Genomic DNA, 17,107 nt, shown 5'->3' on the forward strand with positions numbered 1-17,107 from the left:
AAAACTGCCACTTGTTACATTCGTTCCTTGAGACTGTACATTTCAGAACAGTGAGATACGTTACAACACAAAAAATTATTAACCATTAAAAAAATTCCTGACAATAAAAGTCAAAAATGATGAATGGGCAAATAAGCAAATGTCACAATAAATAATTTTTTTGTCAAGTAATGTATAAGTAATTAACAAGTAATCCAATGTTATGACATGATAAGTGTACAAGTGCACACCAAAGCTTTTATTAGTTTCCATCTCACCTTTTAAAAAATAAAAACAAAACAGCTGGGTTTGTTTTGTTGGTCTGCATTTGTAGTCTATAACCACAACTACCAACAAGCTACTATAAATATGATTTCTATCAGAACGCCACTTTAAAAAGTGACAAAGAAAATCTCATCCGGAAGGTACCGTAACACTAATAATACTACGACTACACACCACATATGTGCAATAATAATAATAATATTTTTTTAAAAAACATGAAAAAAAAATCTGATTATCTTCTTGGAAACCAGCAGCACTGTTTAGTGTCTGTTCCTCCCTTTCGTTGAAGCCTGTTAGCATATAAGTTACGGTTGTTTGATAATGGATTTATTTAAATATTACTTTGAATATTTTACAGGTATACATTAAAAGTCTGCACAACAGCGGTCTGAAAGCTTGAAATACTTTGAAATCTGTCAGCCTGAAATTGAGAGGGAGAATTCAAGAGATTGATTGCTGGCGACGTAGAAATTGCACAGCCCTGTTTGAGAGCATACACACTACAAACAAGCACACCTTGAAATTTCCACCAGTCAATCGGAATCATGCTTCACACATTCTCACAGCACAGATGTCTGGTAAAATAATGACCACGCCACGATAGGCATGGTAGCACGTGCCATTTATAGACAAGAGATTAGTGAAAGGAAGGCTTGGCTTGGCCTAATAGTGGAATGATCTCCAACACAGACAAGGCTCAGTCATCCCTCGCTATATGCACAGAGGGGGCAGAGAAGAGACATTAAGGCGGCTGACTGACTGAACGCTGTCTGCCTTCAGGATGAGTCATCATAGCTGCTCTGTGAGGCTAGCACGGGTTATCTGCGAGATCTGCAAGTCAAAGGAAACAACTCAAATCTATACACTTCATATCTACAGAGCAGTGTTCCCATTCAATCTCTTTACGCTCCCATATTCATCTCTATTCAAACCACATCGGCGGAATCTATCAAAACATTTGGCAATGTGATTTTATTCTTTGTCCACAAGTGCAGCAATATTTTCACGACTCCATGACTGCTATCAGGCTCACACCTCATGTGTTGCTCCGCACAATGTGAGACTTTAACAGGTGTTTATTTTTAAGTGGGGTTGTATGCCTCCATTGTGAAGATGCAAACAGAAGTAGCATAGTGTATGCTATAGTTATAATATATCATTCCTTTATTGATGGAGACCCAAGGCCTTAATATCGATCTTTGCTCCGTTCACAGCCACCAGACTCCATTGACAAAAACAGTCATTTTACACCATTAGACACTAAAGCATCCAGTCTACTACTGACTCAATCAGTCAGATAAGTTGTGTTATTGTGTGACTGTGGTTGTTTAATACATTAGATTCAAATCTCACACTGTTGACACACAACAGCAGACCAGCATTTCCAGTATTCTCCAATATTAAATTCCTGTTTTAGTCACTGAAGTCTGGAGGTTTTGAAAGAGAGCATAATTACAATTAATAAGCATCTCATACAACCCCACTTGAAATGAACTGAACTTCCCCTTATAACACCGGCAACACAATCATCCCAAGTCAGTGCAGGAAGCGCAAAAAACTAACACCAGGAGGGGGAGAAGAATCAAAATGAAGATACACAGATTCACAGAAAGTAAAATTCGCTCACCCAACAGGTAGTGGTTGGCAAGTGGTATGCAGCTTTTTACTCAGTTGTTGATTTTTTTGTTGTTGTTGTTGTTGAGCATGCAAAGAGTAGCATTGGAAGGAAGCCGAAGTTATTTTACAGTATCTTACAAGCAGAGGAGTGGGAAGAGGAGGTGGAGGAGAGTTTCAGTGAGGAATCTTAACTGAATTAAACAATACTCTGACTCCTTCATCTTGTGCACAAACAAACTGTGTTTAAATAATATATAAAAGATATTATTTAAGAAATGAAACATTCTTACGCACGGAGGCATGGAACATCATTTTGGTGTGACAAGTAGTTATATACATATGGCCTCTCGTTTTCAGTAACATTTGACAAAATGTTGATTTTTGAGGTCTGAAATTCACATTAGCTCAGAGCTTCATCTCAAACACTGACCTGGTGTATATGCACAGGACAGCTAAAACAGGCCGTACATCCTGTTTGTCGTTACAAATACTAGCTACTCTGTTCTCAAGAGTCACAAATGTTTGTGTTGCTACCTTTTTCTACATAAATAAATACTAATAATGTCGCTGGCACAGGTCTGTTTTTGGCTCCTTTTGTTTTTCTAATTACAAACACACCAGAGTGAATCTTCAAGCTGCCCAAAGTGCCAAGGCACACGCTGAGACAAACATCTGTGTCTGAACATTGCTCATCAATGGCCTCATATTGTTTAAGCTCACTGCTGCTACAAACGCCTGAAAACTCCTTCCATTCAGTGTGACATTTTAGATTCCCTCTCAGCAACACAGTAGGCACAAAAAGGTGTGTGTCCTCACGCACTTTACATGATTGATTGTAGGTTAAAGGGTCACTTAGGAGTAATCCCTTTTAATTAATACGAGCGACGCAAAATCACACATCCACGATCACACAAAAGGGGTTCTAAGCTTCAAAATAAATATCTCAATAAATACAGCTGTACACAAATTCTGGCTTTATATGCTCACATTTAGCATTAAGTGTAAATATCATACCCTGCCTGTTAAGAAAAAAGCAGAGGAGGCGACTGAGTCGACCCCAAGAATAATCAGCCACACTGAAGTTCCATCAGTGTGACTCAAGTGCATTAATACTAGGGATAAATGACTAACTGTAGGGATGCGGGATGGGAAAAAGTCCAATAATTAATTTATTTATGTGACCACCTGGCCCTACTAACTATTGACTTATGAATTAAGGAGCTACCTGCATTGGAAAAGCACTTTAATTTTTAAAAACTTCACAGATTTGAACCCTGATGTGGCAACACTGCTCATCAGAAAGGGGTGTTAATTTGCAGCCTGTCATCCACCACCGTTCAGCCGGTGACCAGATGCCCTCTGTGGATTTTTTATTGTGACAACCTGACTTAGAGATATTGAGGGAAATGCAGGAAGCATCTCTGGACCAAATGGACTGAAAGGACTAAAATTCAGAATCTCAGTTTCTGCCACGCTAATTTTTGTTTCGATCTCTATAAGTGCAACTAAAAAAAACACTGGGTACATAAATGAATACAAAACCCTGCGACCAAGTAGGAGTAAAGAGAACATTGGGAAGCATTGAGACGTCTAACAGCAAAATAAGTTATTGTTCTAATTAAACAGGAAGACACAGGCTGTAATCCTGACTAGTGTCTACCCTATCATATAATTGGAGTCTTCCCATCCTCTGCTATGGCAACGCAACCTGGTGGGCAACTATCTGCTCAGCTTACTGGAGCATTTGCCCTCTCGGCTGCAGCCTTTCCCCCTAGAGAGGTGGAAGGGGCCCGTTCGTGCCTGGCGACTACAGCAAGTCTCCTGGTGGTGCGGGAAGAAGCGGCGGGGAGGCGGCGAGCCAGAGAAGCTGGGGGGAGAGCGGCTGCGGCCCAGGCAGCCCACTCCCCCGCCGCCACGGTGCTCGTGGCGGGAGGGAGAGGAGCTGACGGAGCGCTGCAGGGAGGAGGAGCTGCGCGGGGAGGCGCTAGAGCTGCGGTGGTGGTGCGGAGAGCTGGTCAGGCTGCAGACGCCCATCCTGGAGCCCCCATGCTGAGCTGAGGAGCGGTGGTGAAGGGGGGAGCCACGGGAACCATGCATCAGCTGAGCAAGGCACGTCAGCAGGTCTGAGTCACTGTTGCTTCCAGCTCGGATACGGTAACGCCTAAGCCTGAGTGGGTACAAAAAGGAAGGTTTATATATTTCAAAGCAAATCAGGAAGCAGTCATAAAAATCAAATCAATTTTATATATTTCTTCTTGCCGATTCTTTATACCATTCATCTCAAAAGCTTTTATAACAATAACTGTTTTGATCATTGTAATTTTCATTGTTTTTATGTATGCAAATCAGGTTACCTGCCCTCCACTGTGGGGCGGCAAGGTGGTTTTCCAAGAGGTGGGCGTGGCAAAAACTGTGAGGCCAGCTGCTCAGCAGAAGAGGCTGAATGAACCGGACGAGGGATCCTGCTCTTGCGTGACAGAGGACTGGAGGAGGAGGAGAGAGATGGAGCGTCGTCTCCCTGGCGGTCAGAACGTGATCCCATGAGAGAGTCCTCTTCCTGAGAGCGGTCAGAGGTGGAGGACAGAGGATCCCTAGCGAGGGAAGCTACCATGGGACCACGCCTATCAGAGAGAGATGGCGAGGCAGTGGGAGAGGGGACCGGGCCCTGGTGGCCGGATGCTTTCTTCTGCAGGAGCTTCTCCTTGGCAGACCCTGGAGGAGGAAGCTCCAGCAGGCTGGAGGGCTCAAGCACCGGGATGCGACTGTGTCTGCGGCTTGGGTCTTTACGGGGGGCAGTTGGAGAGGAGGAGCCTGGGCCAGTGATTTTTTCTGGTGCCAGGTTCACTTCTCCGTTCTGTTCTCCTCTTAGCTGAGGCCCTGTGGCACAGGGAGTGGAGCCAGAATCGGTCTCAGGATCTTTTAGCTTGGGAAAAGCTCCATTACTAAAATCCCTTTGGCTGTTAACAGTAGGGGAGAGGCGGCCATTGGCAAACACAGGGCTGCGAGGGGAGCGAGGAGAAGATGGCGAGCGTCGAGGAGAAGATGGCGAGCGTGGAGGAGGCGAGCGTGGCGAACGTGGGGAAGACACATGGCTTGGCACAGGGCTTTGAGCTTTGGTGTGGCTGTCTCCATTGACCAGCGTCTCAGCAAAGGGGTCTGTTGGTGTCCCTGGATGGGCGGGCATGTGATCCTGCGGGGAGCTGATGTCAGCTGTGTGCTCTTGGACCTGTTGAGCTTCAGCTTCAGTTTCAGCACGCCTCTCCAGCAGGAGACACTGCGGAGCACTGTCTGATCCCGACTGGGAAGACAGCCCAGAGGGACGCTGAGCCGTCAACTGGAGGGGAAAGGGGAGGTGGAGATGGGAGGCAAAAAAAAGAACACACAGGTATTATTTTTAAAAGCATACACCAAAAATGGGATTAATATTCTAATTGTAAAAAGTCTGTTGCTGATAGACTACAACATGTCGGGTTGTGCTGTAGATCTACAGCAAGAGCCTGATTCAGATGAATGAAACAGAAAGGAATTTTAAAATATGGTGGGGTAATAAATGGTGTTTAGTTTGGCAACAGCATGCAATACCATAGCTACCATTATCAGACCGAAACACACAAGTGCTATGGCAGTGTCAGTCAAGCTGTGAGTACTAAACCGGCAAGTAGGACAGGAAACGTTCACGCAACTTCGCAGGGGGCTTCAGCGAAGAGAGGGTGAGGAACAAATACAGGGAGAGCGAGAGAAAGAGAAAGATAGAGAGGACAAAGACGATCTGAAACAAAAGAGACCATGCAACCTGTAGTCATGACTCCACATTCCAAACACACATGCCACAATCAGACAAACACACACCCCTATTCAGATCACAAGAACACATGTCCAGACACAAGGACACATCTGACCCATGCTCTGTCTGGCCCTGCACAATGCCCCTTCATGGTTTCTGGAGAGAGCTGCCTGACAGCAACACAATCAGCAAGCCAAATGAACAAAGAAGCCAAAACCAGAAACTTAAACAAAAAAAAGGATAGAACAAAAATATTGACAGCATGTGTGTGGAGAGGGAGAGTGATGGGCTCATCACCTGCTGAAGCTGGGCACGGGTAATGCGTATGACTGAGGGGAACTTGGTGTTGGCGGCACCCGCAGGGATGGCCGGGAGTTTCCTGCGATTGGGCGAGCGAGTGCTGGGGGCAGGGTTTGGTGGCGGAGGTAGGGAGGCGTGGCAGGAGGAGGAAGAAGAGGGGCGCTCTTGCTGCTGTTGGTCGGCAGACAGGCTGCGCCTCATGCCCGGGAACTGGCGCTGGTGCAGCGGGTCCGACAAGGTGGTCAGGAGGGTGTGAGGGCTGGGGGAGCGCAGAGGGATGGGGCTGGACGTCCGAGCCGCGACCTCCTCAGGCAGAGATGGAGGAGAGGTGGGGAGCTAAAATAGGGGAGGGAAAGAAGTGGGAGGTGGAGAGAGGAGGGGTTGTGAGACTGGTGAGGGAGTGAGAAGATGGAGGACGTACTGTGAGGTGGGACAAGCAGGTCGGACAAGTGGGGAGCACGACGTAGAGCCGACGAGAGGTTCATAAAGATTTGGTTTTGGGAACACTCTTAGGAAAAGGAGAAGAGGCGAGGTAGGATGTTTCTGGTGAGTGTATGACTCAGTCATCCAGGTCATGTTATATCCAAGAGCTTTAAGATTGACTGGCACAGTTCTCTGAAGGCATTTCAACACTGCCCTGCATGGCTTCACCAGTGCTGCCACTATTATGGTGGAGCGTCTATGTGTTTAATGTGTTTAGGACCTCTGTGCATAGATCCCCAAAGAAACTCATTGACTCATGACTAAGGTTGCTATTGACCCACTGCCTACTTGTGTGGTTTTGCTTTGTTGGGTAATGGTTAGCTAAAGACTCGAAACTGCCATAGTGGGACCAGTTAAAGACCCATAGTTATCTCCATGTGAATGGGAGGGAATGCCCCCTAGGAAAAGATGCAAGCGCTGCATTATAAACAGATGAGAGCTGATGTCTCAGCCCTCCTTCTTGGTTCTCCTTCACTACAGCAGCAGCAGAACTGATGAAGTCATTCATGGTGGGTGGCAAACGTCTTCAAAACTATGCTCCAGTTGCCTCGATCTTAAAATTCTTCGATGTAAGGCTGTTAAATTTTTATCTTGGAGGTGGTACTTCTTGTGAGAGATGGTAATGGGACGGCCAGTATGTTCAGTCTTTTGGTGTTGCAGAGTAAAACAAGTTAATGTCTGAGCAGAAATGTAGAATTGGATAATGTGGAAGGTTATGAATAGCAAAGCAGCAAAAAAGGTCATTTAAAACAAGAAAGCCAAACCTTTTTTCAAAAAAAAAATGTGTAAATTGGGAAGTAAAACAATAACCAAAACAGAAATGTCTGGAAATAAGATCAAAGTATGCTAAATTATGACATAAATGCAAATTAAAGTGTATTTCAAAGCCGAAAGCTCTCCTTTCCCCATGCTGTGATCTGATAAAAAGCTCTGAAGTTGTGTCACAATTATCTTATTCTAACAAATACACACCAGTGAAGAAGCAAGCAAACACAAAGCAGTAACATTTAGCTTCAAACTACAGCACGATGCAGCTGGTGGAAATCTGATACTTGTATGATATTAGCTTGATATTAGTTCTATACCTAGAACTCTGACTCTGTGCAGCTTTTTAACTTTGTAAAATGCTGACTATAGTCAGTATCATGTATGCCATGTTGGAAGGAAGCGTTTATATAAAAAGGGCTTACCTGAGTGAGGACTCCCTCAGCCAGAGCTTCAGCTGGGCTGGTTGGAGTGACGGGGTGGAGAGCCCCTACAATGCCCACGCTAAGCTCCAACTTGTCCACTTTTGCACTTCCTCTCGAGGAAGCAACGCTCTCTTGTTTAGCTTTGCCGGAGCTAGGGCTCGGGCTGCCCTTTTCCCATCCAGGAGACCGCTCCTCTGGCTGGAGCACCTCTGGCTCCTCATCCTCATCCGAAGGGCTAGAGGTAACCTTGGCTCCGTGTGAGGCACTGGGCCGCTCCACCATCACCCACTCCTTTGAGTCAATGTCCTGCCTCCCAGAGCTCAAATTAAGGGCCACAAAGCCCCCACTACTAGCTGCCCCCTCTCCCTGCTCCAAAGATCCAGGGGAAGCTGGCTTAGGAGAACCCGCACCAGATAGGAACTCCTCATCGTAGTGCCAGACCCTATCAGGACGCTCTCCGGCGGTTATGGCTTGACCCTGAGTTACTGGGATGATAGCAGCCCCATCAGCCTCCTTCTCCAGGTGCTGGGTGCCAGGCTGCTGCTTAGCTGAACTGAAAAGACACAAAACAGACGATCAACTTTCACTGAAAATAACCTGATGTCAACATACACACACTGGTTATTTGATAATATTACTTGGCATCCATGAAGTGGTCTGGACTGGGCTTAGACTCCAGGCCAAGCCTCCTCTCTAGCTCAAAGCTGTGGATGTTGCGGAGCTTTCTCAGCAGAGGGCCATCCCGATCTGAAGCCACCATCTCAGAGTGCAGTTTGACAGGAGAACCCAGGCTTGGTCCAGTGTAGGGGCTCTGGTGTCCTTGGTTTCCCTGGTTGTTGCTGTGTTCCTCCTCAGCTGCAGCCTGTGGAATCCCAGAAATTGTAACTTCTTTAACAAAGAAAAAGAGAATTTTTACTCGGGTACAAGCACTTTACTTATGGACCCTACCTTCCATACAGCTGTCCTGATGCAGTTCCGGTTCCGATCCAGTTCCTCCCAGACGTCAGCCTCCTGGTTGCGGTGCGGGTGGAGGGGAGATCCAGGCAGACGTTCGGGGTTGTTCTCCATGTCGCTGAGCTCCCGCAGAACATCGTCTGTATTCTCTCTCATCAACTCGCCAGGGATCAGGGAAGCATTCGCTATTCTGCAAGAAGAAATGATCCACACATTATTTCATGTGAAGAAAATGAGGAGTTCCTTAAAAAAATATATATAATTCTCTTGTTTTAAAACGTACACCATGTGTGCCGGAGTGAGGCGGGTGTGATGTTGCGGCGTTGTGGCACTGGCACTGATCGTCAGGGAGCCATCTGTGCTGGTCCTCTCCCAGTCATAGGGGTCATTTTCCACAACATTATAGGTTTTCATGCTGTTGTCAAACACTGACATCAGCAGCTGTAACAACAGGAAAAATATAAATATATAAAAAACTCCTTTCATGAGTTTTATTCAGGACAATTCCACTAGCAACAGCAGAAGACACTCTTAGTGCATCTAATATGAATGAAAACTCAAATTAGATGCTGTGGCTACCTGGTAGTCAGGCTTGGTGAAGTAGTCTAAGTTGGAGATGTGTTCCAAAAACACACCAAACTCTGCCGGTAGGTGTTTAAGCATCAGACGATGGTCGTAGGTCTCCTTCAGCTTCCCCACGTGTTCCTGAGAACAACCAGACACATATCCAGAATATATCAGCTCCTAAAGCCGCTGCATCTGAACAGGTCTGTTTAGTTTTCTACCTGTCCTTACTTTGTCCTTGATCTTCCTCCACGGCAACTGACCAACCAGAAACTCCACCAGCATGTAGAAGAGAGACCAAAGGTCATCGTGACGGCCCATCTCCTGCAGAATTACTAATATATCAGTGTGGAAAGGCATCACAGATAATCACAGTAGAGAGATACTGACCTTATTCTTGTGTGCATTGACAGAAGCATAGCGGACTGTTCCTCTAAAGCCCGCCACCGGACGAGGCTGACGAAGAGAGACAGACACAGGCTTTAATGCTGATACAGGTGAAAGGTGATCTGTTTATGGCAGATCTGCAGAAACTCTGAAGGGCTAAGATAAAAAAAAAAACTGAAAAACACTAAAAAAACACAAACAAAGCATTATATTGATAGGTCCATGAAGTTTACTTACAGGTCGAACCTCTTGGCAAGAGTTAGTGAACTGGCGAGCTAAACCAAAGTCCAGCATGTAGCAGGTTCGACAGGTACTGGGAAAGCGGCCCATGGCGAAATTAGACTGAAGAAGAAACAGATTAGGTTTGATTAGCAAAGCCATTGGAATACATTCTAATGCATATTTATTTTGGTATTATTCTCCAGCAATAAGGCAAAAATATAATAATACAGCAGCTCAGAAGACAATATTTACATTGTGTTACTTTTGGGCACTTAGCCAACATTCATGCTGAGCCAACCTGCTGTAAGTCAAAATACTGAATCAGCAGCCATTTAAAAAAAAGATGCCACGATCACAAAACGCTACAGTACACAGACAACAGAAAATGCTGCTGCTTCCAGCTCTCTGTTACGCACTGGTTTGATGTCACGATGCAGGAAGCCGACGGAGTGAATGCTCTCTATGGCTTCCAGGATCTGACGCCCCAGACGCAGAGTGGTGCTGATGCTGAATGTTCCCCGAGGCATACTCCTCCTCAAGTCAGCCAGGTTTCGACCCTGAAAGGTGCAGAAAATCTGTTAGCCTATCGGCAGACCCATTTGGTTAAAACCCAACTGATCCTGGTTTCCCCTTGTTGATGGCTTTTTACAAATAAGTAATTATTTATACTACAATCATTACTGACTGAAATGTTTGACAGCCATTTATGTTGAGTGGACAGGAAAAAAGGCAGCAGTGAGGAAAAAACACACACATCCAGCTGCACACATCAGCTATAATTAAACACATGGAGCGGTGGGGAGCCAACGCAGGAAAACACTCCATTCCTGTGAACATGGTTGTGTAAATCCTGGGCAGACCACAAGAATCTGTGACGTTGCACAAAGCAACAGCATGTTCATGTCAATCAACACTACTTCTGATGACTTCTTCTAATACTATTATAGCTATAAATAGCATTTTCCCTGCTTAAGAGTCTGGAGCATATGTAGTGTTCATATACCCTATACATCTAGGTCACTGCAATGTATGTCAGGAGCTTAATAATTCATGTGTAGCTGCATGCATTTGTGTCAATAATCTAAAGTCAAATCAAGGGCAAAGGTTCAAGATGGTGTGGTGAAGGACTGCATTAATGTTGGCTGAAATAAGCAGTAACCACAGCAACATGACAGGAAAGGGTTAACCAGAGTTTAGTGGAGTCAGCACATTAACTTACTTTTATCAAAGATGCTCTAAGACTATGACGACCGACTACAAGCTTAGCTAATGGTACAAAATGGTGTACACTTCCTGTCCACCCATTTACACACTGCTACTAATTATGTATACAGTCAGTATTCTGATGAGTTTTCTCCAGTGGGACTGACCTGGAGCTCCATCACCACGTAGTTAAAGCGGTCGTTGCGGCCACATCCCACAAAGCGGCACACGTGGTCTTTACCTGAGAGAAGGACAAGAGAATATGAAGTCCCCTCACTTTACGTCAGTCGATTATAAGACGAAGGCCGGCTGCACGATCACCCTGCTGATTTATAGGCTACGACACATGCCAGGCGTACACACGTGCATGAATGCCTTGTGTGCAATGTGTCTCAGAGGACACTGCTGCACTGGCAGGCTGTTGGCAGCCACACCCCAAATCCCCTCAGTGAATGCAAATTAAACAGACCTCAGCTCTTTATATGATCGCCGTGTATAATTGTATCTGTTTTACATGATATCCGTTAGTCACTGTGTGAGGCAGAGGAGGTGGATGTTTACTGTTTGTAGCTTGGTGGGTCGGCAGGGTTTGAGAGGGGAGGGCTGGAGTTCACCCCGCCTTCAGTTACATGCTGGTTCCCTGAGGAAACAACTGCACCATGATGCTCTAGGCCAAAGCCATTAGAAAGCAAACATGATCCCAGCACATTGATTTTCCTCTCAGACGAGGGAGAGAGAAAAAAGGCACGGTGGTTAAAAAGGCAGGAAGGAAGACAGAAGGTTAAAATAAAGAGAGAGAAAGGAGTAAAACTATAAAATCCACCCCCCGCCTGAAGGAGCCCATGTGTGTTTATCCTGTTTCTCTGCTGTGAGAGGCTGGGAGTGTCCCACACACAAACACAAACAGGCAGCACACTTCCCCTCTGCTATTCTTATCTGAGACTTTAAAATTAAAACAACATTTAAATAGAATAAATTCTGATTGATTCCAGCCGGGACAGCAGCAGAGCGTGTTTTTCCACTGCAGCGGTGAAAGAAATTGTGCTGAAGCCGGAGCCAAATTGTGTTTTCAGATGAGTCAGATGATCTATATCTGGCCTCAAAGGGAGAGGTTACTCTACCCTGCTGGTGATGCACACAGGCTATCCCTGCACTTCTTACCAACACTTCTGCTGGAAAAAGAAAACCCTCCTTGTATGTGCTCCTTCGTCTCTTCTTCATCTACACAATACCCACGTTTGTGGGGAATCAATAGGTCATCGTCTCAGAGAGGATCAATCAGTAACTAAATCCGCCGCCTCCATTTCAACTCACCCTGGAGCTTCTTGAGCACGGCGACCTCCATCTTCAGCACTTGTTTGGGCTGCTGGGCAGACTCCACCTTCAGCGCCACGCTGACTCGTGTCAGCAGGTCCAGCGCTTCGTAGATCTCCCCAAACCCACCGCCCCCGATCTTCTTCACCTGGAGGAAGATGAGGAGAAAGGGCGTACAATATTAAAGAAAAGTAATAAAGTCAGCATCAGCCTCCATAAATATGTATGCAGGTCTTCCCAGGAGTTTGTGAGTTTGTGTTCTGTCAGAACGGCACATTCACGCTTTCTGTTGTGTGAAAGCTATCAGCACCTCCAGCTGTGAAGAAGTAGAACATTCACAGGGATGCTTAGTGTGTACGCTCTCAGCAGCTGTCCCAAAGAAGAGAGAGAGCTCCCCAAAACAAAAACAAGTAGTGGCACCACCGGAAATACAGCGCAGCTGTTCACAATGAGGAGGGGTGTGAGTGGAAATCAGGCAGGCAGGTAACACTGGCAACCTGTGACATCATCCACCTGTCACCTCAGAGTAGTCACATCTTCAATTATGCATAACATAGGCTATAATATCATTTAAACGGGTCAGTTACGTACGTTTCCAAGCTGACATTCATGGAGCCACAATGATATTCTGGCCCCTAGAGGCACAGTGTGATTTATTCTTAACCATAAACCTTTTATACCGATACACACAACTGTGATTTAACGTATTGTTGACATATTAGCAGCAGCACAAAATCTAAACCAAGATAGTAGCAGAAATACTCCTATAGTTGCATCCTTCAAAATAAAAGTCTGGGCTTCCATCCATCCTGATTAACTGGAGTTCGCAGTTTGCTGTTCAACAACAGCATCACCTTTAAAGCCACTCTGCCGGCATGGCTAAAAAGAACCAATGGTGTTTAATAATTCAGGGGCCATGCATGACAACAGTGAGTTCGAAGTTAAAAATAGTCCTATAGCTGGCAATGTGTGCCATAAAGCATTTAGTATGAAGCCATCGCAAGGCCAGAACCAGACAGTTGGTTTTCATTTGCACACATAAAGGCTGAATTATTTCCCTCAGTTCTTCCTACTCCTGTTCACCTCTCAGCAATACCAGAGCTTTCATTTGCCCGTAAGCTCCCTCGTGTCCTTCACTGTCCTCCGTGCACACTTGTAGAGTTTTTTTTTTGTCGCACTAGGAGCTAAAGTCGTGGGATTAGCTGCAGCATTCTTATGTAACTCTGCTCCTTAGAAGACAGGAAGTGATGCCAGGCTGCCAGTTAACAGCCTCACATGGCGCCTCGGCTGGCACAGCAGTGAGAGACATTGGCCCGTTGGGGAACGCTGCTGCCGCTGCTGCCTATAGCACACTGCACTGCCACAAATAGTCAAACGGGCTATTTTTAGATCTCACATACTGTACTGCAGCAGCACAACCTGGACAAAGAGAGACACGACCCCAAACTGTCCAAACCACAGGTGAGAAGCGGCAAAAGAAAGCAGAAGAACTCACAGGCAGGGGAAATCATTGTTAGATGAACAAAGAGTTGTTGTTTGTAGCACAGAGGGTGAGCCGGGGACAGGCGGTGACGAGCCTGGACAAACACAATGTCTATTGTAGATTGTCAAAAAAAACACGCCACTTACCACTTTCCATCGTTCCTTGACCAGGGAGAGCACGCTTAGGATGTCAGTTTGCTCTGCTCCCCCACTCATCCCGTCTGTGGGCCGGGGATGCTGTCCTCACTGCTTCGCCCCCTTTGACCTACAGCCTCACACTGGGCCGGGCATTTGGGACCTAACGGAGAACCCTGCAGGAGACCCAGAGAGACACAAAAGTGTCAAAGACAAAAAAACAGGATATACTGCAGCCCTACAGAAACATGGCTGTGTCCAGACAAAGTTAAACCACTGTCTTAATGGATGAAGCTCTGTGATACTCGAGCGTCGCTGCAGCTGCCACGCCGGCTGCCAGCAGCTGTCTTTCTGGACAAACTCACAGGCGAATGTCTTATGTCTTAAATTACAAAAAGGTTTCATCCTCGTATCATTTTCCCTGACCATAAATCTGCTGTATATCAGAGCAAAGCGCACATTTAATGAAAAATATCAGGTATAATGAGGCTGTTTAATCAACCTCATTTGCATTAAGATGACTCAGTATTCAGCTGTGGTTTAGTAACATGGAAGAATATGCATGATGATAATCAGAAAGCATTAATTTAAGCCAGCATATGTTCTCTGAGTGACCCATAATAACTGCACCGATACACATTCATCAATTTGCTTTCATTTTAAAGGAGATTAAAGGCAATAATTTACACATAATATTGCATATCCTCACACATGGATCACAAACACAAGCTTCAGATGGAGTCTCCTCAGTGTCTCTGCTCCTGCATTATACAACACCCCTGTCATACATAAGCGCCTCTCTGAGGAGAGCACACACGCTGCTAACTTCCTTCAAACACTTCAATTCATCATTCTGCGCACGGCACTCAGACAACCACCACGGTTATGCAACAACGAGCCCTTCAAAACACTATTTGGTTACAGGCCATGATCCCGACATGAAGGAGGCAATCAATCCCATCGTGCACCGGGCCGAGGTTGAGAGACGAGAGAGGGCAAAGCGTGGTTAGACTAGATAACGGTGAAAATGATGAGCATGAAATGTGACCTGCAGGGTTGAAGCTGAGGAGGGAAGGTGGCCTTGGTGCAGCCCAACACGCAGGTGACACAAACTGTTACAAGGTGTCTCTGGATAATAAGTCTCCTTCTATGACATCCCATTACTGTAATAGACTTTGAGCCGTATTCATTTAGTATGTGGTGACTTTTGAAAGCCATTACATGTCCGACTGTGCTCAGTTTCTGTGAAGTACAGAGCTGTCTGTCTGGAATACAGCGGTGCAACCAAGGACACTGCAAGCATAGCAAAAGCCAGACTGTTTATTTTCAATACAGGGAGAAGAAAAGAAGGAGAATAAAGGAAGCAACGTGTCAGAGAGGGAGAAAGAAGAAGAAGAAGGACAAAAAGACCAATAGATAGATCAAGAGAGAGGAGGAGACGAAGAAGTAGTTGTAATAGTAGAAGTAGAAGAAAAAGAGGAAGAAGAAAAAAGAAAAGAAGAAGAAGAGAACAAAGATGGAGCAAAGAAAATGAAGGAGTAGGATGAGAAGATCTGACTCAAAGGTCCAATTTCAGCCACTTAAAATCTTTTTTATCCTTCTTTGGCATCTAACAACATCTCAGCGCTAACAAGTGAGAGCTCCTCCAGAAAACATCAGTTGAATTCTTGATTTAACACTTATTGATGTTGACGTACACGAGCAAGCAGTGTGCCTTCAAATCTGAGAGGAAACCTGCTGTAACAAAACTCTTTAAACCCCGCAGGATGGCAGCGATTGAACAACCCGTGCTCTGTGTCGGAGCTCCAAGGTCACCTCAGCTCGTCTCCAGGAGCCTGACCTGTGATCTGAGGTCAGGGGTCTGGAAGACATCTTCAGACTGCTTCATGTCTGCTGGGATGCAGTTCTCCATTCAGCACACAGCAAACACTCCTTGCATATGTGCACACACCCTCTGCACAAGCCAGGCGAGCTCATGCTGTGACTAATCTAACACCTCACTGAGAGGCCCGACTCTGCTCCTCTTCCTCCTCCTCCTCCTCCTCCTCCTCCTATTCTTCTTTCACCCATCAATGAAGAGGGAAAAAAAACAGACAAAAAAAAATAAACCATTCTATGACAGCCAGCCTCTGCCTCATCATGAATCACGCCTCCTGACCCCAGCGTCACCATGGTGACGATGGTGCAGTGCCATTTTCATCTGCTGACTGCAGCTCCTCGCCGTCGCCTCTGCCCTTTTGGTCTGCAACTTTACAGCCACAACATGAAGAGGATGCAGATCAGCATTCCAACATCAGACTATCCGATCTGAGTTGATAGTAAATATGCATCAGCCCTGACCCCGAAAGCACTGCTGTGTACGCATGTGCTTCACTAAGAGTAGCTGAGGAAGGAGGGGGGGGGGGGAACTTGCTTAATTTTCTGTCTAATCTGAGTGTGGCCTGGTTCTGTGGCTGCCTGGACAGAGAGCATGCTGCTCCTGCACACTGAGGGCTTTACACACTGCGTGGCATCTGCCCATTCACATCATGAACAGACACGGGATGACACCTAGTGTGCCTGTGTGTGTGTGTGATGCATTCACTGCTTCTGGTTGCTGCAGCAGCCTCTCAGTGTATTTTCCTGCAATGGGCTCGCAGCACCGGCTTTACCGTGGAGAGCTGTTGCATAGCGAGTCGGTTGCCACAGCAGATTTACTCAGGCGCGTCCACGCACATTGGCCGTCCACAGGCCACGCAAGCTCATCCTGCCTAAAAAGACAACATGTCTGGATAACAAACTGAATGCGTGCAGCTGCAAGGCGACCACATTAAAAAACAGAGAGAGGGTGGTGTTGAGAGTGGAGGGTGGCGACAAACCCCCCACCCTCTCTGGATTTTAGCCTCCTTACCTCGCTATCGATCCTTGATCCTCCAAAGAAGAGCCGGGTGTGGTTACAAAAAATCCTCTGCGTTTAGAGGCGGCGGGGACGACATGGAGCGGAATCCCATAGCGTCCATGGGCAGCGGCGGCGGCGGCGGCGGCGGTCGGTGGTTGGAAAATGAAACGCAGAGAGATTTGTCACAGAGCTCGTCCCTTTTCTCCTTCTGCCTGTCACCTCAGCATCTCTATGCGGATCCGTGACGTGACGACTCTCTCTCTCTCTCTCGCTCTGTGTGTGTGGAGTACTGCGAGCGCGGTCCCGATTCAATCGCCCCTCGCAACAGCA

The 17,107-nt window shown here is 46.3% G+C and overlaps 1 protein-coding gene across 1 annotated transcript; it reads right to left on the reverse strand.

The window, feature by feature from the left end:
- Nucleotides 1-258: 258 nt before the first annotated feature.
- Nucleotides 259-17,040, reverse strand: ttbk2a (tau tubulin kinase 2a). Its single transcript, XM_028396419.1, has 15 exons — nucleotides 16,790-17,040; nucleotides 13,912-14,075; nucleotides 12,283-12,430; nucleotides 11,136-11,209; nucleotides 10,182-10,322; nucleotides 9,781-9,885; nucleotides 9,547-9,612; nucleotides 9,388-9,480; nucleotides 9,172-9,297; nucleotides 8,876-9,033; nucleotides 8,587-8,782; nucleotides 8,277-8,500; nucleotides 7,639-8,191; nucleotides 4,236-5,215; nucleotides 259-4,048 (listed from the first exon to the last, which is right to left on the reverse strand). The coding sequence occupies exons 2-15, from the start codon at nucleotides 13,978-13,980 to the stop codon at nucleotides 3,601-3,603; spliced, it is 3,381 nt and encodes a 1,126-aa protein (XP_028252220.1). The 5' UTR covers nucleotides 13,981-14,075; nucleotides 16,790-17,040; the 3' UTR covers nucleotides 259-3,600.
- Between the last annotated feature and the right edge of the window lie 67 nt (nucleotides 17,041-17,107).

The sequence above is a fragment of the Parambassis ranga genome, chromosome 22, assembly GCF_900634625.1.
Source record: "Parambassis ranga chromosome 22, fParRan2.1, whole genome shotgun sequence".
Taxonomy (NCBI): domain Eukaryota; kingdom Metazoa; phylum Chordata; class Actinopteri; family Ambassidae; genus Parambassis; species Parambassis ranga.